General features: G+C 42.4%; 1 protein-coding gene across 1 annotated transcript in view; it reads left to right on the top strand.

The window, feature by feature from the left end:
• Adcy2 (adenylate cyclase 2) overlaps nt 1-27,301 on the top strand; it is a 354,940-nt gene that overhangs the window by 240,533 nt on the left and 87,106 nt on the right. Inside the window, exons 5-12 of the mRNA XM_028782705.1 lie at nt 2,129-2,277; nt 7,958-8,069; nt 10,773-10,900; nt 12,330-12,488; nt 13,410-13,542; nt 14,793-14,969; nt 18,682-18,725; nt 22,203-22,283. Of these exons, the coding sequence (XP_028638538.1) occupies nt 2,129-2,277; nt 7,958-8,069; nt 10,773-10,900; nt 12,330-12,488; nt 13,410-13,542; nt 14,793-14,969; nt 18,682-18,725; nt 22,203-22,283 (983 nt within the window). The remainder of the gene's footprint in view (nt 1-2,128; nt 2,278-7,957; nt 8,070-10,772; nt 10,901-12,329; nt 12,489-13,409; nt 13,543-14,792; nt 14,970-18,681; nt 18,726-22,202; nt 22,284-27,301) is intronic.

Here is a 27,301-nt window from a genome sequence, read left to right as displayed (position 1 = left end):
TCAGTTGGAAATTGGAGGGATGGGCGCTACTTAAAGACCTTCCGGCTCATTACACGGGCTTGCTGTCCTGATAGGATTCAGTTGCCTATAAAATGATGAGATGTGAGAATTCTGAAATAGAAAAATTTAAAAATCCAACAATCCAGCACGGATGGGAGGAGGGGTCATGAAGCTTCACCCCTATGTGAGTGCTCTTAGCAGTCAATGACTGTTTCAGGAGAGAGTGCTTTTTTTCAGAGGCCTGTCGTAAGTTACCCATGCTGCAGTCCACGGCTCTACATACGTACACATGCAAACAACAATAATCAGACTCGGGGCGACTATAAAGAGAACGGGAAAAATGAAGAGGAGAACATGATAGGGTATTGGGGGAGTTGGAGGGGCAGTGTGGGATAGATACAAAAATAAACAGTAAACATGTATGTAACCCTCAAATAAATCATGAAAATTTAAAAAAAATCATATGAAAGTATTTTATGCTCTCTCTGAAAAGCGAATTGGCTTTGAATGCTTACTGTCTGCCTGGTTCACTCAAGAGAGAAAGCTCACGCATAGCTGGCAAACTCGGTGGCCAGCGCCTTCATCCACAAAGGCATCTCAACATCCTTTTCCCAAGCATTTTACTGCGTTCTAAATCCTCAGTGATTTGTTAACGCAACAAAAGAGATGTGCCTGTTTTACATAACACGTAAATTTTATCTTCTATATTTCTCAGTCCGTCTTTTTTTTTAAAAGCTGGTCATTTGTCTACCTTTTGGATTTAAAATAGGGATTGTAACTTGTGAGATAGGACTTGGAGTGGGAGAGAAAAATCACCACATTTGATTCTCTATTTTCACTCACGGAGTCTGTGTCCCTGGCAGGACTGGCTTTGGGGTATAGCACACTTGGTTATAGAATATGGAGAGAGGGCAGTACTAAGGGAGCCCCAGATGAGGATCTGAGTTTGGAGAAAGAAAGATGAGGGACTGAGGTGGGGGAGGAATTGCCAGTGTGACAGCATAAGCTGTCCTAAGACCCTCTGAAGGATGCTCAGGAAATAAGGCAGGCAGGCAGGCACAGGAGCTCACTGTCTGAAACTAGAGAAACTGTGGGAAGGAACAAGCCACAGTGCCTGCCCAGGAAGTAGATGGGAGAGTCTTGGGCAATGAGCAAAGCTTCTGACATTTGGCCTTTAAAAGTGGATAAAGGCAAATTTGAAGGAAATTCGTGTGTTTTGAACTCAGACTTATATTAGAAATTCACTTTTATTAAGATCCAACACTGTTATCATCAGGTCCTGTTCACCAAGAGCAGAGAGTCTACCCTGCAGCCCTCAAGGTACCAAAGAAACACCAGCTTTAAGAGCCACAGGGAGGAGCTGAAGCAAACATAGGGGAGCCTGCTGCTTGTCTTAAAAGCAACAGATTAACATTTAAATGATTCTATTTGGACTTTAAACTTTCTGAGATTCCCTCCTGTGACTCTTTTCCCCCCAAATAATTATTTTCCTTCCAGAGTGGGAAAACATCACTCTGACAAAAATAGATCGACACAGAAGTAAGCAAGCGCTGAAAGCATGCTTAGTGTTCGCTGTCACCGTGTTCGTGAATGCAGAAACCAAAACCACACAGGAAGTCTTTCTTATGGCTGGCGCTTCGCAGAAACTCAAACTACTAACCCCATTTCTGAAGTAGTCTATAGTCGCTGGAGGATAGCGGGTGTTTATCATAGAGGAAATGAAGTATTGGAAAATACTTAGCTTCCCTTTTTTAGGGAGTGTGGACTATTACCTGCCTTTCCCAGGTGCAATAAAGCCTGTGCTTCCTCACACACATGAACGAGAAGGTGAAATGAATGTCTTTTATCTCACATTGTCTGTTGGTATTTTGGATTTTTAATATTACTCCTGCTTTCCTATTTCAGAATCAAATTGATGAATAATATCCTTGGGGAAATAACTATACCTTCTTTTCTTATCCAGGTGAAGAACTCTTATTTAGAACTCAATAAATAAGGATATAATACCATGACCTGTCCGTAGGAAACTTCGGGGTTTTTTGTTTTTCTTCAGAGCATTGACTTCCTAATGAGGCAGCCCTTTCCATATCCATCTGACACATGCTGCCCCTTCCTCCCCTCCGCACAGGAACGGCTTCTGCTTTCCTTGCTGCCGGCTCACATCGCCATGGAGATGAAGGCTGAGATCATTCAGAGGCTGCAGGGCCCCAAAGCAGGACAGATGGAAAACACGAATAACTTCCACAACCTGTATGTCAAACGACACACCAACGTGAGGTATGGTGCCCCGTGCAGACCCACGGCACTGGAATCAGTGGTCTTCTCCTGGGGAGTCACAACCTACGATAATTTCCTATCCTTTGGTGGTAGAGTGGAGCTCACATCTCTTACCCTTCCGATATCTCTCGGGACCTTCATATTAAAATTATGTAATTTAGTCTACTTCACTCATTGGGTTGAGATGTAGTTTGTGGACTTGCTGTCTGTGGCTGAAAGGAACAGAGAAAATGAAGTGGATTGTGGGGTCTTTTTCTGAGAACCCCCCATACCATAGTCAGACTGCAGTATAACTAGAATGAGTGGCCCTTAGCTTTTTGGACATAGTAGCAAACCCTTCCAGATGGATTTCCTGGAAAAAGGACCTCCATGAAGCCAGTGCATTCCAGGGAGGCTGGGATACTTTGTTTCAGAGTCTGACCAAGCAGAGACAAAGGCCACAGGGTGGGGTGTGCATATTTTTGTATTTCTCATGGCAGTAACTGCTTTGTCAAGACAGACGTTGTAGTAGGAATCCTCCAGAGAGTCATTCCTGGAATTATAGTACTCAGAAGCCAGCAAGCTAACACTGTGGGAGTCTAGCCAAGAAGAAAGATGTATGAAGCCTCTATCACCTTTGAATGCAGAAGGAGAACTACAGGGCCTTTCACTTCAGGCTGGAAAGGAGACTCATTCCTGTATCCCCATCCCCTAAGTCACCACATAGCTGATATTCCTTCCATATCTGACTTGCCCCAAGTACTTCTATTGGGAGTTTGTTCTCTCATCCACTCACTGTGCTGATGTAAGGCCTTCTGTTCACATTGGCAGTCCCCACAATCCTCTGTGCACATACCTGGCTGCATTTGTTATTGTTTAGTTCATCAGGGAAGGCTCTTGACTCGTACTTCAGAATGCACAGGACCATAGATACATTGAATTGAACATCTGCTAGAAGCGAACCCTAGCCTATTCCCCAAATCTTGGCTCTCAACCACAGTCTGTTGAACATGTGCTAGAACTGGGCCCCAGTCTGTTCTCCAAATCTGGGCTCTCGTCACAGGCTACTGTCTCCTAGGCCAGCTGTTTTAAATCAAAATTTTGAAACTCAGAGATGAAACATGCACTTTACAGAAACTCAGAACCATAGCTCATTTGGCATCAGATCTTACAAAAAGGTGCACAGATCTAGTAATGCAAGCATATACGCAAGCATGTGAGCAATAAGAAACTCAGTCTACGGACAGTGTTTCTCACTAAAGGAGAAATATTGGATGGGTGATGGGAAAAAAACTAAGCCTATTTGAAGAAAGTCATGGCACATTAAGCAATAAAATTATTTAAAAGCCCTGTTTGCCTTTGGCTGTGTAAGCATTTCATCTATAAAGTTAAAGAAATAAGACAATTCATTTCTGGTATCTGGGGGTATGCTGTTCCAATGATTCCTCTTCCCAGTCTTTCCTTGCATAAACTGCTACAGTCCCTTCCCACTGCAGGAGCTAATTTTAAGCTACTTATTGTGTAATCAAAGACTGTAAAGGAAAAGGTGGTTTCTGTGAGCAATCCTTGAACATCTTTATGGACAACTTGGGAACCACAAGCAGTTGATGAAGCCTTTACGGCATCTGTATTAGCTGTCAATTTCTGTATAGCAGGTCACCCCCAAAGTTAGTGGCCTAACACAGACATAAGCATCTCACATGTCTGTGGGCTAGATACTTATCCAGATGTTCAGGGCTGTGCTATGAAACTGCAGGCCGGGTGTTGTTTACGGCTGTGACCTCCATGGTTCACATGGGTTATTAGCTTGAGGCCTCAGCTCCCCTAGTCCTCACGATCAGAGGTCTGAACTGACATCCCCACAATATGGCAGTTCAGTTCTGCCAGTACAAGGAACTCGTTTGCCGGGTATCTAGGCAAAGCCAGAAAAATTAACTGTTACCTCCTGGTTCTGCCTTGACTTCCACTAGACATGGAATTTATTCTCCACTAATAACACTTACTAGCATTAATAAAAGTACTAATAATTTTTCAGTATAAAGATAGCAACTGTTGGTTGCCTTCTGACGACTCTTGATTGCCTTTCCCTGGATCTTCCCTAACAGTTCTTAAACACTCAGAGACACAACATTTGAAAAATGAAAGCAAAATCAAAACAGAATGTATTGTTGCCTAATCGTATGTATCTTCCTGTCTGAAACCACCTTCTTCTGGCACAGTTCAGGACCTAGAGGATTTTTCTATACCCTGGTTAGTTTTTTTTTTTTTTTTTTGTCCTCAAGTTATCACCTTGGGTAATAACCCCCACCAAGCCTGATTCACACAGATGTCTCCTCTGACTCCTCCTGTCCCCAGCTCTGTGTGATTCTTCTATGTCTTTGTTGCAATGACGAGACAGGTGTGCAGACCCCATTAACCATGGGCTCCCACTCAGAGAACACATCTGTCTTCATCTTGCTACATTCTTGATTCTTTCTTCTCTCCTCTGAGTTTATCTTCTATAAATGAGTCATGTTGTTACTCCTACGACTCCTTTGTGCCTCTCCACTCTCTGGAACTTCACATGTTCCATTTCCAGAGTTCTTCCAGGTGTTCTTTCTCTGAGTGAGCAAATTCAATCCTTCCTCTTAGAACATGGCTCATCCTCGGCCATCTCTGCCTCTAAAGGGATCACAGACTGAAGTAGGAGAGGTTTGAGAGCTCATGAAAACCACAGAAAGGCCGGCCTTTCCAGAAGCCTTTGCAAGACATGGAACTCAACACAACATCCTGTGCTCATTCACCTAGTGGGTGACTTAAGGCAGCAGCAAAACCTGACAAAGCTGAGTGGTCTCCTTCCTGTGCAAGCTCATGATCTGTGTGAGTTGGATTCCCAAACACAGCTCACCCAGGAACTGCTCTTCTGCTTTGCTGTCTCTCCCTGGATGCTCCCTGCCAGCATCTAATTAGCCAGAATGTAGTTGATTTTCCTTCTGTGCTGGACCATGTCTCTCCACTGCTTCCTGGCACAAACTTTCCCCAGGCTCCAATAATGTGCCTGCTTCCAAGTTGCACTGCCAGGGTTATCTTTATAGTAATGATGGTTTGACTGTCCCCCAACCCTGCTGAGGCCTTAGAGCCTCAAGATTCCTTTACATGGTTTACATTCACATGATTTACCTTTGCATGATTACATTGTATCACAATCTCTGCTTACTCGTTCCACTTCTCTACTGCGAAATAAACTCCAAGCCAGCTTATGAAGTCTACCACCAGCCTGCCATGGGGTTGCTTTGCCCAGTTCCGGTTTTAATCACGAGGAAAGCTGTGGATGTTGGCAGATAGAAAGGACAGAGCATCACTGCCCTCACATGTTCCATTTCCAGAGTTCTTCCAGGTGTTCTTTCTCTGAGTGAGCAATTTCAATCCCTCCTCTTAGAACATGGCTCATCCTCGGCCATCTCTGCCTCTAAAGGGATCACAGAGGGAAGTAGGAGAGGTTTGAGAGCTCATGAAAACCACAGAAAGGCCGGCCTTTCCAGAAGCCTGCAGAAGTCACTTCTGTTCCTATTCACCAAACAGAAGAACACATCTGTGCCCTGGATAAACCCATAGCTTGGGCTATAGCATCCTGTCCTGATCTGGATGCAGCAAGGATGATTGGTACTACATAGCTTTGTTTTTGTTTTGGTAAAATAGGCCCAATGTTTTACAGTTTAACCACTTCTAAGGAAACAGTGCCATGGGAGGAGGTGCTTTCCAACTGCCATGATTATTTTTTCATTGTACGCGGGGTCCCAATCCCCATTAAACACCAGCTTCCTACATACTCCAGGCCACCCCACAGCAGCTATTCTGCCATCTGTAGGGCTGCATCATCTAGGCAGCACGCAATGGAATCATGCAGCATCCACCATTTTGTGTCACTCACCATAGGGCCTGCAAGTCCAGCATATCCTGGAATGTCATTCCTTTCCAAGGCTGACTAATATTCCATGTATGCACAGATCACATCTTCTCTTTCCACACATCCACAGATGGACTTTGGAGTTGTTTCTACTCCCTGTCGCAGAAATGAAGCAAATTTGACATTTACATACAAATGTAGCAGGAGGTATTAGAAAGGAGGCATCCGGCTGGCTATGGCTATGTTCCCGCACTACTGCCAGCACTGCTCAGGTCCAGGATGGTTCTGTCGCCTCTGTCTCTAGGCCCCCAAAACGATCGGTTGCTGTGTTCCTAGACCTGGTTCGCTTGTCCCTGGAGCCACTAGTTCCTTCATAGACATAATCCCCCGGTAGTCGGCAGTCCCACCTTCCAGTAACCCAGTAAATCAAAACTCCAGATGCTTCAGGTTAACCAATGGACTTATATATATCAATAAACTCTCAATATACAAGATGCCCACACAACTTAGAAAATTATCCCAATTTTCCTAACCTTTAGATTTCATATCTACCTATTTACTTGAAGGCGTGCTGGCCAACGTCCTGTCCCCTGCCATTTCGCCTTCCTCATTCCCCAGTCTCCTTGTCTCGGCCACCCTTAGCTCCGCCTCCCTTTTCCTTATCCAATCACAGGCCTCCTGCTGCAAATAGATTGGAAGGGAACTTTCCGCCACATACAAATAGCTGCTTGTGTCCCTGATTAAAGCTCTAAATCCTGTTGGTTTCAGGGTTAAAATTGTCAGGAGCTACTATCGTATGTGCCGTAGCAAACGACTGTGGCCCCTACACTTTCAACAGCAGCGCACAATGGGTTCATGTCTCCATAGGCTTGCCAATTCCTACTTCCTGCTTTTGGTTTAATAGCCTTAATTTCTATAAAACAGTAGTCATTTCTATTTCATGATGCATCTCGAGCCATAGCATATTCTCTGTGTTAACGGTCAAAAGGAAGGCATGAGTTTGGGCTTCCTTATAAGGCCATCATGAAAATCAGGACTGTGCCATTGTATGGGAAAGAGTGCACGCCACATACTAGCACAGCGCAGTGGTTAAGCTTTGTAGTGACTCGCAGTGGCCTCCACTCATCTGCACATGTGGGAGCGGAGCTACACCGTCATAACCACAGAGTTAGTTCCTGGTCACTCATTTCCTGGCGTGCATGTGCCTTTTCTCCTCTAGCCCTTGGCTGTTTCCCTTAACAAGTCATGTTTGGATACTCATTGTCTCCGTATTTGTTAAATGCAACATTCTGCCTGAAGTCTGAGAAAGTATCAAATGATGCAGGATCACGTGGCTGCCGTCCCCTTTTAGAAAAGAAGATGATTGCTTCGTTTTATTGTTCTTTTTATTTTCTTTGAACTGGTGCACACAGGCTTTCTCTTCTGCTTCTACTGTAGGAGCTTGTACACTGTGAGCCACAGGACAGTTCAGATAGGGGCATTCCACTGGCCACCCGAGGTACAAGAGTCAGAAGGCAGCAGCACCCAGGAGGATGGACTGAAGACAAAAGTAAAGACCCAGAGCTGACCAGAATGCTGCGGCAGCTTGTTTCTCCCCACTAACTCCTCATCTCCCCTTAAAAATGCAGCACTTGAAAAATATTTCAATTGGGATTTAGTGGAAGGTTTATGTATTTCCTGTCCAGGAAATCTCAGGTTTCTTCTAAAAAATATCACATGCAAAGCATTTACACTGTTCTAATAGGAAATTGCCAAGACTTGATTTTACAACGTAATATAGACTTTTAAATTATCCTACCCCACCTGTTTCCACAGCATATTATACGCTGACATCGTTGGCTTCACTCGCCTTGCAAGCGACTGCTCCCCTGGCGAACTGGTCCACATGCTGAATGAACTCTTCGGGAAGTTTGATCAAATTGCAAAGGTGGGTCTCACAGCATCACCGTGAAGATGAACAAACTCTCGGCGTGCTTTCCCTCCTTCAAGAATGTTTGCAAAACCTGTTAGTTGTATTTACTATAGCTGAGAAAGTACAGTGCCTTAGCATGTGAGTGCTTCATGTTTCCACCTATTTTTAATGGTTTTATATTGAATTTATAATCATGTATAATTCTACGCTCAAAATGGTGAGATTCCCTTTGTGACACTGTTCACCCTGTGATCTTTAGGGGTGCCTTTGTAGGCATCTCTGTGTGAAAGTTTAATCATCCTGTCATCATACGTTTAAGTAGGATCCTGGAAGAAACCCCCGAAGTATGCGGTGTGCCATTTATGTGAGCCCTTCATTTGCTATGGTCTCATTTCTATCGTATAGCTTCCTGCCACTTCAACAGACTCATCAGCTGAGCGTCATCCTCTATAGGTTCATAAATGGGAAATTTAACTAAGACATGATCCCAAGCTATCTAAGACCACACTTGACCTTACTTACAGAAACTTCTAGAATTTCTGGCAGAATATGGATTAAAAAAATATTTCTTCTATTTTTCAACTCTTTCCTTTTCATTAAATACTTCCCTTGAGCTCAATTTTGTTTGTGAATGGCTCCCCAACACCCTTTACTATACCTATGAATATCGGTTACTCATGCTGGGAAGAGTTGCTTGGCATGGATTAGTTCGTTTTTTAACCAACTGCCAATGTCTTACAAAGAAATTTGGTCCACAGTTGAGATGACGGTTCTTTGTGGGCCCATCCCTCAAGTGTGCTGTCTTATTCTGTATATGAGCTCCCACTGAGAAAGGAGGTGAGAATTTTAGTGAGAGAATGGCTCTACCTCTGTCCTTTTTGAAGGAAAATGATAAGTCTTATGAGTTAACATTTAGAGAAAAGGAAAGGACAAAACTTAATTATTTGGAGTCTTCATTTTTGTAATGTGCCCTGGTAGTATTGGGTAGAAAAATCCCAACCATGGCCAGTAGGAGCAGGACTGACGTCCATGTAACAATCTCTACTCTGTATGAACTTCTCAGGACAGACATTTCTCCTTTTCATGGGTATCAGTCAGTCATACTGGAATCGAACATGTCCTCTTCCAGTGAGACTTCACTGCAACTCATTATATGTGCAGTGATACTGTTGCTAAGTAAAATGACAGAAATGGGCAACAGGAAGTATGTCTACAGAAGAATCTAGAATGAAACACTTTCCCCACTCAGAATAGAAGGACATTGCGGTTTCCTGTAAGAGTCTCTGGCTGCATCTCAGTCCAGCCCAGCGGATGTAGTGTAGCGGTCACTGGTCAGAGAGGCTATTCATTTTAGATAACAGCTCATGATACAGTTAAATAACATTTACCAAGCCTCATAATCAAGCAGCCAGCCCAGCCCATGGAGAGAATATTCGGTAAAACACATCACTTAAGCCAAGCGTATCAAGGTCATAGCTAACCCTTGTTGTTAACATCCATATCCTCTGACCTGGAATATTCATTTAAGAAGTATACTACTGATCAATGAGTAGTTTGCTCTTTCCTTATCTGTGATACTACACTCGCATAACTAAATACATCATCACGAGTAATAGAAATAAGCATGAATGCATGTCCTAGCTTGTGAGCAATTAGTCAGGAAAAGACATGTGCCAAAGCCTCCAACAAACTCCACACATGCTTACAAAGATGTCACGTTCATTTGTTTGAAATTTTTTCAGTCTATTCATATACCCACGTTATTCTCGGAGGAAATAGTTCCGGTTGTGTTTTGTTAAAGGGCTGCTTAAAGAGTTAGAAAGGAATGTAGGATTGATGCATTATTAATGAGATAGCCTAAATATTGCAAATGATGTAACGTAAGTTACAATATTTAATGTAAACACAATGTAGAAAGGGAAAATGAGTTGGTCAAACTTTGTTTCTTTTTTATTTTTTAGGGTTAGTTTTGAATTGGTATGCATGTATGGATAAGAGACCGTCAGATCTCCTGAAGCTGGAGTTACAGGGGATTCTGAGGGACCAGGTGCACATGCTGGGAACTGAACCTGGGTCCTCTACACGCGCATACTTGCTCTTAACTGTTGAGCTATCTACCTAGCCCTAAGTTGATCAAGCTTTATATTAGAAAAATTTATCCTCATACCACAACTAAATTCTAAATGGCTTGACCATGTGACATAGTAGTTTATTGGTGTATGAGAACAATGATCAGACAGTGTGTGTGTGTGTGTGTGTGTGTGTGTGTCTGCCTGTGTGTGTAGGGAGGAGTATGCTGCTGGTTAAACTGAAGGAGAAAAGCCCAAGCACGGGTAGAGAACGCCACAAGACTCTAACTCGTCTTAAGTCTCGCTGTCTGATTCTGGTCTCAACGATTCCAGTCTTCTTAGAATGCTCATTTGCTCTTCTCCGTGAGTGTTTAGAGAAGTTCAGACTACAGTGAACAATCTTCCTCTGCTCTTAGCGGAGAACCACTCCAAAGCAATTTCTGTATGCCCCATGTCTTCTCCCTTCCTGTGACTTGTACTGTTTGGGAAATGGGCATTCGGGAAGGGGTGGCTAGTTCTTGCTGGGTGCTGAGAAAAGCCCAGGTTCTGAATTCCTCTTTCCATGTGCCCTGTCCATGGAAACCAAGTCAGCCTGAATCGTCGTTCCAAGGGCTCAACGCAAATGAGGTCTTCTGATTTCTTTCTCCAGGAGAATGAATGCATGAGAATTAAAATTTTAGGAGACTGCTATTACTGTGTTTCCGGGCTCCCTATATCTCTCCCTAACCACGCCAAGAACTGTGTGAAAATGGGACTGGATATGTGCGAAGCCATAAAGTAAGTTATGCCGCTCAGAAATACTGTTTGAGTGCAGAACGATTTTGAGTTGTAATTCTCACCTGCTGCTATTTCTATTTTCTGTGTACTGGCACTTACTGTACATTTAAGGGTAAATATAAGGAAATGGATCTCTTGGCACAGGAGTGCCTCAGTCCAGAGAAAGGCTGACACAGATGTTTAAGGTCATAATTATCATCCAAGGATTTCAGTGAAACTGAGTTAATATTTTGTTTCAAAGGTAATTAAAACAAATTCCACTCATTGGCTCTACATTCTATGTTTTCTGTTGATCACAAGAGTGATTGGTGAGGTGATTAAAAATAGTTTGCTTTCTTAAGCCCCCAATAATGATTGACAGACTAGGGATCTCACATACATTCTGGGAATTCTTTGTTCTCTCTTCTCTTACATGAAGGGACAGCATTTGTACTCCCATTATTGGAGCGTACGATGAGACAGGAAGTCGACTGTAGGGATATCCTTTGAGGGAAGCCATTTATCTTTACATCAGTAGCTCATTTTTCTGGAAATTGTTAACATTTAACATCCTCCAATGCCATCACTATGCACACTGTGGGACACTGTGAGATGCTAACGGTTTGCATTACTGTGATATAACAAACCATCGTCTGTCCCTTGCAATGGAATGCTGATGATCTGTGCTTTCCTCTCCATTTCCCTTGAGCAATTGTCTCCAAGTGCTAGGGTCATCTTCCTAAACACTTGTTTTGCAATAATACCTTGGATGTGAATGATATAAATCAACATTGCCGGATGTTTCTATCTCTGCTTTAATGAAATTCTTCATTGACCTCTGCTAATGGTTATCAGTTGCCATAAAATAATAGATATAATTTTAAATTACATTCATTATCATAATATATTACATATTATTAAGACCCTTAAAATTATTTTCCTTGTTAACTAAATAATGTGTTCAATTGATAAGATTTAACCCAATGATTATTTGTTTAAATCCTTATTCAGTCTGAAGTTATTAAACTCCCAAATAAGTTCATAATATGTTTGTTGATGACATACCCCTTAGAAAGCAATAGAATTTCAAATGGTATTTGAAATGGGGTCTGATACTGCAAGACAGTGATGCCTAAAGGTTTTGAATTGAACACATAGCAGGAGGTCGCATGCAATGGATCTGTTCTTGATACCTGTTACTTAGAAATGTAAAAACAGTAGCCTAAATGCTTTGTTATTCCTGACATCACTAAGCAAACCCTAGAGCTTTGGATCGACTTCGGGGTGGCAGGGAGAGAATCCCCTTCCTCTTGTCCTCTGCCATGGGAGTGTCCATGGAGGCATTGCCAAAATTCTAACATGCTCTGGATAATAAAATACAGGGAATTTGACCATGAGGCAAAGGAATAGGAGGGTGCTACTGAACTGTGATCATCTCACTTCTCTTTAGGAAAGTGAGGGATGCTACTGGGGTTGATATCAACATGCGCGTGGGCGTGCATTCTGGGAACGTTCTCTGTGGTGTGATTGGTCTCCAGAAGTGGCAATATGACGTGTGGTCTCATGACGTGACTTTGGCCAACCACATGGAAGCTGGAGGAGTCCCTGGGTAAGACGAATTCTGAATGTCTCTCTTCAAGCTGGTGGCTTAATTAGACATGCTGGGTGAACAAGGTAGTACTGGGTGGCTGAGTTTTAGACGACTACCCTTGCCTGTGTTGGAATCATGATACCTGTGTCCAGTGACATCTTATGAAGATCAGAGAGAAGGAGAGAGAGAGAGAGAGAGAGAGAGAGAGAAAGAGACAAAGAAACAAACAAAGAAACAAACAAAGAAAGAAACAAAGAAAGAAACAAAGAAACAAAGAAAGAAACAAAGATGTTTAGAGAGGCTCAGGCCCCAATTCTATAAGCCTTTGGCCTGTATTCAAGCATATGGATATCACATAGTAAATTCTACACCCTTTTTTTGCTTGCAAATTTACCAACATTGATCTGAATTAGTGTCGGATGACTCAGTACAGGCATGGCATCACTCCAGCAGTGGAGCATCTACAAGCAGCAGTCTAAGTATCATAAGCAGCCGTAGAGTCCACTTGTGGTTACTTCTCAGTCATGTGACTCGCACACGTGCGACCTGTAATTAAGAGAAGCAGAGGAGCGTGCTTTGGGAAGGAAATCCATCCTTTCAGACAGTTGGGCCCCTTTGCTAACAGACCCCGGTTGTAGATTCTGACAGATATTCTCACAGGAAATTCAGTGTGATCGGACATTTTCTGATGAGGTTCACCAAACTCCCTGTGCAGGTTTCTGGGCACACAAAGAATCTGCAAGTAATAGTCACTCGTGACCTCTAGATGTCGTTCTTCAAAGCAGTGGCAAAGTAGTCTATAAACCTTCACTGGAGTCAGTATCTTTAAGGACACCTGGTTTTCCTTCACTTGGAAGAGAAATTATTCCCAACATCACAAACAAATAGAGTGCCTATCTTTACATTTATCCCTGTATATGTTTAAATTTTTGATTTCAGACGTGTTCACATTTCTTCAGTCACTCTGGAGCACTTGAATGGGGCTTATAAAGTGGAGGAAGGAGACGGTGAGATAAGAGACCCATATTTAAAGCAGCACTTGGTGAAAACCTACTTTGTAATCAACCCCAAGGTCAGTACCACTGTGCAGTGTTTATAATTAGCTTGTTATTTCTCTGACTGGGAAGGAGTAGCAAACATATTGTTGCAGGTAATGCTTTTAGACAGGAATTGGTATATTTCTCTGCTATTCTTCACCCTTAAACCACTTTAAATGCAATCAATGGCTTGATTATAGAGGACACTTTGTAATGATGAGTTCAGTATTTGTTCAGAAAGCATTTTAAATGTGTCTCCTGTCTGTATGCTGGCGGATGGATGGAAGATGACAGTTAGGGTTACTGTAGAGATCTGCCTGTGTTAGTATGTTTTTGTTGCATAAAACTGCCTGTGAAAGGCTCTCGGTGTGTCCAGCCTTGAAATCTGTGAGTTCAGAAGAAATAGAGATTTTATTGAACTCATCACAACATAAAAATCTAGTGAGATGAACTAAGAGAGCTATGAAAAAAAAGAGAGGAGAGATTTCACGATTAACAAGCAAACTTGACAATCCATTTCCAATCCATTTGTGAAAACTTGGATACATCTAGACCCGCTTCCCTTATGTTCCAGAGAGCACATCACCTGGGAAGTTCACAGACAGGAAAGCACAGCTTCTTGTGTGCGCACTGCCTGTTTGATGAAATCAAGGGACTTGGAGCTGTCAATGTTGTAAACTTCTCTCCGATTCCTGCCAAATTGGTATTAACATCATTTTCAGTTTAAGATCCTGAAATCTGGGCAGTTACATAACTGTCTGTAAGCAGCATCACTACTAAATCGTACAGAACACAGCAAGATGGGGTTTAGAACAGTGTCAGCCAAGATCATAAAATCAAGATCAAATTCATGAGCATTTGTCTGTGATAGCATCCCTGAAGCCTAGTTCGCCTTTTGGCGAACACTTCTGATTAGCTTCACGGTTGACCTAGAGGTATATGTGTGGTGGGTATCGTGAGTGGCAAGCAGGTGGTATGTGTGATGTATTCAGGCCAAGAACACCAACACACAGGTGTGTGAGGCCACCTAGCATGACCAACACAGATAAACCTAGTTACAAAACCATCAACACAGCCAAAGCAGATCCTAAGTTCTGCCAAAAGGTTTACTTTATGCATCCTTACTCATTAAAGATCAAGCGCTTTTTCTGAGTTTCTGTTGCAGGTGAGTTTTACCCTCTAGAAGAAAGCAATTTACTTGGACACATGAGGCTGGAACAGGACCAGGGAGGGGATGAGGGAGGTCGGAGTGAGCCTCTTGTGATCCTCTGCTTCTCCTCCCAAGGGAGAGCGACGGAGTCCCCAGCATCTCTTCAGACCTCGACACACCCTCGACGGAGCCAAGATGAGAGCATCTGTCCGCATGACACGGTACTTGGAGTCTTGGGGAGCAGCCAAGCCGTTCGCACATCTGCACCATAGAGATAGCATGACCACAGAGAACGGCAAGATTAGCACCACGGTATGGTTGCCTTGGAACCATGGGCGTGGCGGGAGGGCTGGGAGGTCCTGCCCCAACAACAAACCAGCCATTTCCAGCCAGAATCATGCTTGTCAGCAATGATGGTAACCTCCAAGTCTATGGGGGACAAAACGGTTTAAGCAATTCTTTCTCTTATGAAAAGTGTATGATATGCTCATCTAATGGAAGTAGATGTAAAGCCATGATATCCTGCTCATGGGCGTTATCAAGACTTTTCATGTCCCAGGTGTGCAGGCTCTCATGCTTCCCTCTTCTGATTCCAACCAAAAATGTCAAAGCTTCTCACAGTAGAGACTCTCGTGGTAAGATGCAGAGAAGAATATAGAAAATACATCGAGAGGAAGCAGGAAGAGTAAACACAGTTAAGTGGTTAACAGAATCCTAAAAGCATGCTTCAGTCCTGAAATGGAGTCCAGTTTTCATGTGTAATGGCAGTAACTGTACTAGGATGAAGATGGAATAAAATGCAATGTTTTACGCTTCCCATTGGCTAAGAAAGAGCGTGGCAGGTTGTTGGGTGAAAGTCAGCTTCCCGTCCTTCCTCTTCCCCACAAGTCAGACTTGACAACAAATCCTTAAGTCCAGCAGGTGGGGGCCACGCATTCTTGAGATTATCACATAATTATATCATTTTCCCCTTCCATTTGTACCTGCCAAACCCTCTGACATAGCCCTCCTTCTCTCTTTCGAATTCACTGACTCCCTTTTTCATTAATTGCTGTTACATACGTAATTTAAAATATAGATGTAAACCAAGAGAAGGTTGTGAGTGCTCAGACAACAGAAGAGGGTGTCGGGACAGTTCCTGGAGTTTACATTCCAGTGGCGAGGGGGACACAGTGGAATAAGATCAATGAACAATGTTATCTTGATTTCAATAAGCACCATGAAGATGGTAATTTTGAGTGTGTCAGGGGTGAAATGGTGTCTGTCCTAGTGCGGGTGGGGGAGAAGATTTCAGGTGAAGGTCATACTGGGAGGAGCTGACAGGAGCACAAGGTCAAGTCCCTCAAAAGGAGTGAGTGTGGAATGACAGAGCAGGACTGCAGAGACTGTGAGAGAGAGAAGTGTCCTCCTCCTCCTGAGGGTGCAGCAGCAGACACTGTGAGAAGCATATTCGTGGTCTACTTGGAAAAGGGGAGCAGATGAGACTTGATGGTGGAATGGATCAGTGCCAACAGCAGGCCCCATAGCTGGAGAATGAGGACAGATTGAAGTGATTGATAAATCTAAGGGGAAGTCACGTTACTTAAAATGGAAGAACCATGACCTTTCTAGTAAGCCCCATCATGTTGACATGCCTTCTTCATATCTCAGTCCAACAAGGAAGGGCATGGGTGGTCGTGCAAGCTGGAAACATGTGAGGGAGGGTGACACTGGAGATGACACTGGGGAGGCTGAGGATCGGTGTGCAACCAACAGGACAGCGTGACCCATCCTGGGGTCTTCCGGCACTCGGGGCACTTAGCAAAGCCCCCCCCCAGGCGCTAGTATCCAGTTCCCAGTTAAAATCAATATTCCTAGTTTAAAAGAAAACATGACACATAAGTTTCTTTGAACTTACTGTTGGAGCTTGTACTTTGATTCCACTCCAAGTATACAAAAGCATCCTGTGGCTTGTGTTTGTCCGATTGATTGGTTTTTAACTCTCAGGTTGTTATTAGGCAGTGAGCTATCTACTGTCATTCCCAGCCCATGTCTCCCTTCCAGTCTTTCTGGAACCTCCTTTGCTCATATGACATTTCCTCTTCCTGTCCATGTCTCTCTTTTTTTAATTGGATATTTTATTTATGTTTCAAATGTTATCCCCTTACCCCATTTCTCTCCCCCCCAACCACCTATCCCATCCCCCCTCCTCCTGCTTCTATGAGGATGTGTTTCTACCTACCCCCCCAACTCTCACCTCCCCACCCTCAAATTCCCACACACTAAGCGACCAGCCTTCATGGGACCAAGGATCTCCTCTCCCACCTATGCCCGACAAGGCCATCCTCCCCTACATATACAGCTGGAGCCACGGGTCCCTCCCTATGTGCTCCCAGGCTGGTGGTTTAGAACATGGGAGCTCTGGTTGGTTGGTATTGTTGCTCTCCTCATGGGGCCGCAAACCCTTTCAGCTCTTTCAGTCTTCCCTCTAACTCCTCCATTGGGAACCCCATGATCAGTTCAATGGTTAGCTGTGAGCATCTGCCTCTGAATATGTCCGACTCTGGCAGACCTCTAAGGAGACAGCTATATCAGGCTCCTGTCAGCATGCACTTCCTGGCATCCACATCAGCATCTACCTTTGGTGACTGCACATGGGATGGATACCCAGGTGGAATGGTCTCCAGACGGCCCCTCCTTCAGTTTCTGTCCCACATTTTGTCTCTATATTTGCTCCCTTGAGTATTTTGTTACTCCTTCTAAGAACCTGTCCATGTCTCTTGAGTCCACGAATTTAACCCACAGTGCCATTTCTTAGAGCCTGGTTTGCCAATCAGTCCTTGGACAGATGTTTACAGATCCTCTTCTGTTTTAAAGACTGTCGAACATTTGTGTGATGCTGAAATTCACTTCCAGGTGATTGTGAGTTTCTGACAGCTCTAATGAAGTCTTCTGCGAGCCACTGTTTGAAGCTAAATTGTGCATTTTAAGATTGTAAACTTTTAAAAGGCCAAATTATGTTGCTACTTTCAACATCTCAATGTTCAATGTTTATGGATTACACTAACATATTTTTAAATTAATCATTCTATTTGTTTATACTTCAAATGATATTCCTTCTTCCCGGTTACCCCTCCACAAACCTCTGATTCCATCCTTTTCTCCCCTTCCCTTTCCCTCTATGCAGGTGCTCCCCCACCCACTCACCCACTCCTGCCTCACCGCTCTAGCATCCCCCTACACTGGGGCATCAAACCTCCACAGCACCCCGGGCCCCCCCCCACTGATGTCAGATAAGGCCATCCTCTGCTACATATGTATCTGGAGCCATGGATCCCTCCATGTATACTCTTAGGTTGGTGGTTTAGTCCCTGGGACCTCTGGGTGGTCCAGTTATTGATATTGTTCTTCCTATGGGGTTGCAATCCCCTTCAGCTCCTTCAGTCCTTCCCCCAGCTCTTCTATTGGTGTCCTTGGGCTCAATCTGATGGTTGGCTGTGAGTATCTGCATCTGCATTGGTCAGGTGTTGGTAGAACCTCTCAGGGAACAGCCATACAAGGCTCCTGTCGGCAAGCACTTCTTGACTTCAGCAATAGTGTGGGGTTTGGTGTCTGCAGGTAAGTGGATCCCTAGGTGGGGCAGTCTCTGGATGGCCTTTCCTTTGATCTCTGTTCCATTTTTTATCCCTGTCTTTCCTTTGGACAGGAACATTTCTAGGTAAAATTTTGAAATGGGTGGGTGGCCCCATCCCTCAACTGGGAGCCATGCCTGTCTACTGGAGGTGGTCTTTACAGGTTGTATCTCCCCTTTGTTGGGCCTTTCACCTAAAGTCATCACCGTTGGATCCTGGGAGCCTTATACCAACATTTTAAGCCTTTAAGTGTTTATGATAAGCTCTTTTTTCTCCGGTAGACTATCAATTAGTTACTTAAATTATATTCATTAAATGATAAAATAAGAAATATGTACCATCTCAGAATTGTTGGCATATTCTTCCTGAAAGATGTTTTTAACACCACTAATTGAGTTTCTTTTTTATTGCAGGATGTGCCAATGGGTCAACATAATTTTCAAAATCGCACCTTAAGGTATGGCTTGTCACTGACTATTTAATTTTTGAAGGCATATTGCTTGTTATTTATTTCTGAGAGTAATTATCATCAATTAGAGCTGTTTCAAAGGTGTCTTCCAAAAGAGCAGCTACTGTGAAGAGCCCTATCAAATTACTCCCACCTTCTAAAAATAAGAATATTAGTGTCTTGTTATTAGGCTTGAGAGAGAGAGAAGAGGAAAACACCACCTGCTCGACACTTCGACCTGCTAAATGCTTTCTTCCCACTAGACATACAGTTTTAAATATCTGAATTGTTTTGCATTTTTAACTGTTGCTTAAAATCAATGTTTGTTTTGAATTCCAAAAGTAACCACCAAGCTGCCCACCCTGCTCAAAAAGGAAGACTTTTACAAGAATGTCCTTATGTGTCCTGCCACTACCCACTATAAAACCATATCTCGTCTTTTTGTTTTATTTTGTGTGTATTGGTGTTTGTGCGCATGTCTTTACGTGCACCACATTCTTGCAAGGACCACAGAGGCCAAGAGAGGGTGACAGAGTCCCTTGGACTGGGAGTTTCAAATAGTTGGAAACTATCACATGGGTGCTGGGAACTGAACCTGGGTCCTCTGCAACAGTCACAGTGCCTTCATTGATGTAATAATCTCTTTGGTCCCCACTACATATTTAAGCCCACACTGATCTATCTTCCATTTTACTGTAATATTGGAATAATCAATTAAGCTATTGGCATAAAAGTTAAGGTAGCTTTACTTTCTCTACAAAGAGACCGCCATTTAGGTTTACAAAAAAAAAAATGGAAGAAAAATGTAAGATCCAACATATTTTCCTATAGAATATGCAATGTTTCTAAGAAGAAAGCAAATACACCTGTCACCCTTCTTTGTTTTCCCAGAGCCGCTCCATGTGACAGCTGTAATGAACCCTAATTTGTATTTTTGCAAGTGAGAAATTTTAACATTGAAATTTAATACTTTCATCCTTATGTTATGAAGATAATAAGGCTCTTGTTTTTTTCAAAATATGTTCTTTTTCTATAATATGTACTATATTAAGGTAATCTTAAGATTATACAACATCTCTATATCTACTTTGAGAAGGAATTCCCTTCCTGAGGATGGTGGGCTGCTCACAGACGTGTTAGCAACTATTCTCAGGAACATCTACTATCTGTATTCACCACCATACAACTCAGTCTCAAAGGACAAGACGCAGTAGGGAACGATTCATAGGAACACACACGGGACAGGGCGTGTCTTTAGGTATGACTGTGGCTAGGAGTCTAATGAAAGCATGCTACCATTTTATCTCTTAAGTCAGAGAAAATCTCATCTCATACAACTGTGTTTCCATGGAGTAGATACTGTTCCATAAATATTATAAAGGGAAAGAGCCAAACACACAAGGGAACTAAGAGTCTTATGGCTACCAGAGCTGAAACCAGGACTTGATTTTATGTAATGTCCAGCCACTGTGCCTCCAAAGCCTGGGTGGGTTAGAAAGGGCTTCTTGCATACTGGCTTCATGTTCTCTATATTTGTTGATCTTTAGTGGCCTCTAAGAATTGTGTAGAGAGCACAGCTTTTAACTCAGATTGATTCCACGCTCTGCAACCTAGACCCTTACTAACCTCTCTGAGGTTTGTGCCCGACCAGGGCACTGACTTGTCATGACACCATCTGTGCCTCTTTAAGTGGACTCACCTAGGCATTTGGATTGGGCAGACCTTAGAGGGACAGAACCTAGATGAGTGTTGCCACTTTGGAAAGAGGGATTGGAGCACAGAGCTGAGCTCAGAGTCAGGGGCAGTGAAAGGACAGAGAACCCAACGGTGCTGAATCAAAAGGACAGAGTCCCAACAGGCCATCAAGAGGGCTTGGTGAGAGGACCAATAGGTGTATAATCGCCTTACACTCTCAACAGAGGAGGCCACACAAATAAGAAATCTGTGTCTACATCAGAATCATTACCTGGATTGCACATTTAAGGTATCCATCAGAATATGCGCGTCATAGCTACTTTACATGTTATGTTTGAAATGGTGAGCCCTGCGCAGGTGTTATGGCACTAGCACTGACCGCTGAGCAGATTAGCAAAGCTGACACGTTAGCTTAACCTCTCAGGAAATGTGTGTCTTTACTTGTGATCACCAGGCTAGCTGCAGATTGCCTTAGTCTTGGCCAGAATGTGAGAAAGAAAACCACTGAAGTTCAGAAACTTCAGTCTCATCCTCGAACTGGCAGATTGCAATGAGGATCTAAGTGCATGATGGGAAACCCATAAATAAGGGTACATATCCACACCAGATGATTGTTAAAGGTCTACTTAAAAAAAAATAAAACATGAAGAACCTGGAGGTGAAGCTCAGAGGTAGAGAACAAGATGACCCTGCATAAGGCATTTCAAGATTCTAGTATCAAAACCAAGTGGGACCAAAATCAATATGCTTTCTTCAAGTGGATTGGAATTTAGTGTGGTGCAGCTTCGTAGTTGATTTGGCCTGATGTGTACAGTTGGAGCACCTACCTTCTGTCATTTTTGTTTTAGAATGAAATCAGCCCTTGACCTTTTACAGAATGACAGAGACAAGGAACAAAGTCGAAACGTAGAGAGCACAAACATTGCTGTGTCTCACTGATGGCTCCGTGAGATTTAATTACAGATAAACGATAGATGTGACATTTCGAATTTGTCCGTGTTCTTATCTGTATGTACGGGTATATCGAGCCTCGGGGAAGTGCCAGCACTATTCCAGATCAGATCCATCCATTTAGATTTAAACTGCCTAGATGCATGTGTCTGAAGACAGGCATAGCCTCATTTAGGCTGGCTAGCAAAGGCCAACCTGTCCTTTTAATCTTTTCAGTAGATATTTAACTTTTAAAATATATATCAATCTTATTTTTTCCCTTATGCTATTCTCATGTGAATTATCCACCGTTTCTGGCAGGAGGGAGCACCCACTTTTAAGTGGCTTATTTCACTTAGAAACTTTCGTGTTATGTCTTAACATCACGTGTGCTTCTAGCCCACGTGTGATGATCTGTAAGTCTACGAATATAACCAGGTTGTCTATGAGCGTGACTTTCGCACGCCACAGAATCCTTACATTATATTCAATAGATTATACATGAAATGAAACTTTGAGATGTCCAAACAGAGACTGTAGCTTTGCAAATTCTTTGAAACTGGCTGAGAAATACATCAGAAAGGAATGACCAACATAAATTCCTCTAGGGATCCTTCTACAGCCAGTGCGTTCTAATCATAAAATGAAGTTTACCAAGTATCAACCATCAAGTACTTCCTGTGGTGATTTGAAATCCCAGTGAGTTTCACAGAATAGTAAGCCGACATATTTACTGTGGTAAGCATTAGGGTCAGTTTATTCAGTCCCTGGTGTGGGTGTATGCTTTGTTACCATTAGAACTGGACCTCATGTTAACCTTCATACTAACATCCTCACTCGTAATACTTCCTTTTTGTGTAGAACTAAGTCACAGAAGAAGCGATTCGAAGAAGAACTGAATGAAAGGATGATTCAAGCAATTGACGGGATCAACGCACAGAAGTGAGTGCTTTTAACTTCACTCAGCTTATTTCAAAGCCTGATGTCTGAATACAATGTAACATTTTCCAAGTGTCTCCTAACCAATGCTTCCACCTTTATCATGGCAAACCCAAGTGTCTCAGACAGTTCGTCATTTACATCCTAGCTGCCCTCTTTGTTAGTAGGATTTCTATTATGCTATAAAAATAAGTTCTGTAGAAAGTAGTCATCCAGGTACTTAGTAATAAACACCATGACAAATAATCCTACAAGGAAAAGTCATGGGATAGATTATATAATTTGCCTTTATTTTTGAAATTACAATAAAATTATATGATTTTTCCCTTTCCCTTTTCTCCCTCAAGTCCTTCCCATGCATCCCCCCCATTTAAATTCATTGCCCATATGTCTTTAATTGTTTTATATTTTAAAATTAAAAAGTATGAAGAAGCTTAGCTGTGTTGTAAAACTTATCTGTGTCATAAAGGAACTCTCCTGAGCCCTAGTAGGACTTGGCTATGTCACATGGAGAAAGTCAGCTATGACATAGAAGACCTCACTTATGTCACAGGCAATATTATCTGTTTCATGGAAGATTCACCTGTGTCATAGGGGACTCACCTGTGTCAATGAGGACTCACCTGTGTCATAGGGGACTCACCTGTGTCATAGAGAACTTTCCTGTGTCAAAGTGGACTCACCTGTGTCATAGACAACTCAACTGTGTCATAGGGGACTCACCTGTGTCATAGAGAACTTTCCTGTGTCAAAGTGGACTCACCTGTGTCATAGACAACTCACCTGTGTCATAGGAGACTCACCTGTGTCATAGGGGACTCACCTGTGTCATAGGGGACTCACCTGTGTCATAGGAAACTCACCTGCGTTACAGAGGACTGGACTGTACCCTAGAACCATCTGTTCCAGAAAGGACCTCACCTATGTCATAAGAGATCTCACAGAGAGTCAAAGATAGATGAAGGGTTGAGCAGACCTATACATTCAGTGCTTTTTAAAACTTAAGTTAGAATGAGAAACAGCAGGTCCACATGAAAAAATGTTTAAAGAAAAAATTCGATATTTAAGGTAACCTACTTTATTTGTAATATCAAAATTGACTTTTGAAAAATATAAATGACTTTCACCACCTTCAATTAATATAGCTTAATATAAAGTTGCAAGACCTCAGATGCTATCTTTCCAAAATGCATATTTGTCTAGACTGCCCCAAATATATATTCAGAATACACACAGTGATTATGAAAAAGTCACAGGTATCTATTATGTAGTGTGTGTGTGCGTGTGTGTGTGTGTGTGTGTGTGTGTGTGGCTTCCTGGGTCTATGCAATGAAGCATCTTGATCAGGTGAGTTGTAAGAAAGATATAGAAGCTATGGCTATTATCACCTGTCAGAGCTCCTTCATGTGTCCAAGTTGACAACACATACCATCATCCTGCATGCTCAGGGTCCATGAGCAGAGCCTGGTAGAAACCTGACCCTGTTCCAGTGAACACTTCAGCACTTCAGGAAGAAGCAAACTACTAGCAGCAAGAACAAGGAAGAGGGATAGTCATACAACTAAAGGAAACAGCTGAAGATACTTTGTTTCCCCAAGAATAACACATTAGAAGAAAAAAGAACTCTTGCCCATTGACAGAGTTTAACCCCAGAAATAATAACGATAGCAACACTAAAATGTCAGGCTCTAACCCCAGCCTCAGTGTGTGCTCAGGTGGGATCCTACTGTCTAAACCATTTCTTCATGCTCTCCGGGATCTGTTAGACAGTGCTACGGTGCTTTTGCTTTGTTGTTAAGGTTAACTTTGAACTGTTGATTTTCTTTGCTTCATTATTATTCAAACACATCCACTTAAAGACAGCATGATCCTATGCATCTTTGTGCCTAGTAAATGCTTCTTGATTCCTTAACCTGTCCTAAGTTTCCCAACATTTCCCAAATGAAATAGAAAAGAGCCCTGTGCTGTTCTTGAAACAGGAAAGGGAGCTGCTCACGGGGAAGCTCTTCAGCCTCTGGGTTTGGTTGACATTGATTATGTTTTGTTGTTCCCTGACCATTAAATCCTGTTGGGTTTGGTAGGATCCTCTGGTCTTCTGGTTTCCACCTAATGATTCCATTGGGACTGGATTACCAATTAGTGTTTCTCATTATTTATATAAAACTGATTTCTCTGCAGATTGCCATGTATTGAGTTCAGCATCAGAGCAACAGACACAGCAAACTTTCTTTGCTGGGTGCATGCACAGAGTGCAAGACCAACACTCACTTCTGTCTGATCTTAGTCCAGCTCTACTCCCAAGACCTCATTAACCTCTACTACTGAAGGGGCCGCACATCCTAACACAGCCACGTTAGAGGTCAGGACGTCAACATACGAAACTGAGGAAGACACAAACATTTAACACATTTAACCCACAGTAGATTGGCTGTGTCTCTCCCTCCACGGAGTCTGTCATTCAGAACTTGCATTCATTCTTCTGTTGGAGAATGTTCTCAGTGTGTTCTGTGTGCTTCACACAGGATCTCACTTGTAATCTCCTTTTATTTTTCCAAGACATAGAAAAATAAATCATAGTAGAAAGAACAAGTTAACAGGGAAACACCAACAGTGGGGTCCAGAGATAGTGTCCATCTATTCAGGCTACCAGGTAGGAAACATCAGGAGGCCAAGGATAACATGCATGCGCGCACGCACGCACGCACGCACGAACGCTCCCACACACGTTTCCTGCCCTCTCCATTCCTACTATCTGCCCCTTTCTCCTCGCCCCTCCCCTCTTCTCTCCTTCTACCCTCACCTTCCCTGTCCATTTCCCTCCTTCGGTTTTTCTTTTCTTTCCTGTCATTTCCTGTCACTCTCTAGTTCCAATTTCCAAAAACAATATCTGACCTTATCAGCCCACATAAACCCTTTCTATCTAAACAGGCCAGTCAGTTCTGTGAATGAACCCCAGTGAGGAAAACACGTGCCTAGCATATAAAATAGACGGACTGTAATATTAAATTTGAATTTCATACAAATCATGAGAGGGAATGGAACCATTCGGGGACTTCATGGAATCTAAGACTGTGGAAACAACATAGTCCAAAGACGCTGTCAGGTTTGCGCATTGTTTACTGCTCCAAGCAAGAAGCCACAATCAGAAGGGCCTTGCTATGTAAAAGGGAAGTGAGGGTGTGGGTTGGCTGGGATTTGGTTGTTTCCTCAGGAATTCCTGGCTTGTGGGCTACCATGTTGGGCTTTGGCAATGCAGGGCAGGTCAGTCCTGGCCCTGGTGCCTTCTTGGAGGACACAGGAGCTGTAAACTTAGACATGGCAAGTGCACCCTGGTGATAATGAGGGAACTGCTTTTTAAAGTTTTTTAAGTTCATTCTTATTTTATTTACAAATTTCTGTCTTCTGGAAGCATTTTTTTAAAATTTTGCTCTTTTGATAAAAGGGGGGAAAAAAAGAACATTTGGGGTAATTTACCTGCATGTGCTATATATATTCTGATGAATACAGTTAACAGTGAGTATGGATAAAATTTGTTTGGGAGCCAAAAAGATAGAAAAACTGGTAAAGGAGCTTGCCACCAAACGTGACAATCTAAGTTCAATCTCCAAGATCATAAATAATTGATTTCCCTAAGTTACTCTCTAACATCCACACAACAGCAGTGGTGTGTGTGTGCCTAACAGTGTGTGTATGCCCGTGTGCGCGCGCGCGCACGCACGCACACACGCACACACACACACACACACTCACACAAGCATGCCCTTAAAATGTAATCAAAATTATAAATAAAATAAAATTTACTTTTGTTTTCTCAGTATTGTCTTAGGAATCAACTCTGATTCCTAATTTAAAAATTTAAAACCTGCTTCCCCGAAATAGAAACTTGTAAATAAAATAAGTGTGAAAATTTAAAATGTGGAATAAATAAGAGTAAACTTTAAAAAGTTGAGACAAAATCAAGAGTTAAGTCCAACAAGGGTCTTATAAAATAGATCAAAGTCTGTCTCTGCCACAGTATAAGAAATACTAACAATATCTGTTATTGAAACCTTTTATTTAACCTTTAATGAAGCAGTGTGGATGTCCAATCCACTTTTAATGGTAGCTATTCTAGAACACACTATTGACTTTGGAGTCTCAGTTTTAAAAAGGTCATCCGTAGTCCTGTCTTCTGAGTCAGTCAAGCTGATGTGACCAGCTGGTGGGAAGTGTTAGGCAGCAAAGGTTCTAAGACCCTGGAAATCCCACCTTAGCATCGCTGGTCTCCTGGTTATTGTGCCATTAGCCAGCATCCTGAGTGCCAGTCTGCTCCAGTTTAATCTGGAATCCTGCTGAGTATTTGGCAGTCAAACCATTTCACTTACTTCAGTTCCATGATTCCTCACATATTCATCCTGCTCCTCCCTAATTCAAAGTAAAAAGTACTATATTAAAAATTTCATGGCCAGCAAGATGGCTAAGTGGGTAAAGGAGCTTGCTGCCAAGCCTCTTGACCTGGGTTCGATTTCTGGGACCCACTGGCGGAAATAGAGAACCAACTCCCACAAATTGTCCTCTCCCATCCATACATGCACTGTGGCATGTTGTGCCCCACTCCCAAATAAATGATAAACAAATAAATATAATTTTAAAAAAATAAATTTTGTGATTTGATAATTGTTGAAATATTTATATGACTTTTTTGGAAATTTATATAAAACACATTTCTCTGAGATTTTTAATGCGTGTATTCAGGTAGATAGGTAGGTACATACGTATCTAGATATAAAGATAGACAGATGGGTATATATATAGACTGGTGGGTGAATAAAAAGAGATAGATGTTAAATAGACAGATGATAGATAGATACATAGATACATGGTAGATAGATGATAGATTAGATAAATGATAAAGAGATAGATGATAGAGATAAATGATACATGATGAAATGGTATATTAGATGATTGATAGAAGATAGATAGATACATAGATACATACATAGATACATACATAGATACATAGACACAGAGGTACATAGATA

This window comes from Grammomys surdaster, unplaced genomic scaffold, assembly GCF_004785775.1.
Source record: "Grammomys surdaster isolate TR1022 unplaced genomic scaffold, NIH_TR_1.0 843, whole genome shotgun sequence".
NCBI classification, from domain to species: domain Eukaryota; kingdom Metazoa; phylum Chordata; class Mammalia; order Rodentia; family Muridae; genus Grammomys; species Grammomys surdaster.
Note: the sequence above shows the minus strand (reverse complement) of the source record. Positions and strands in the feature narration are given on the sequence as shown.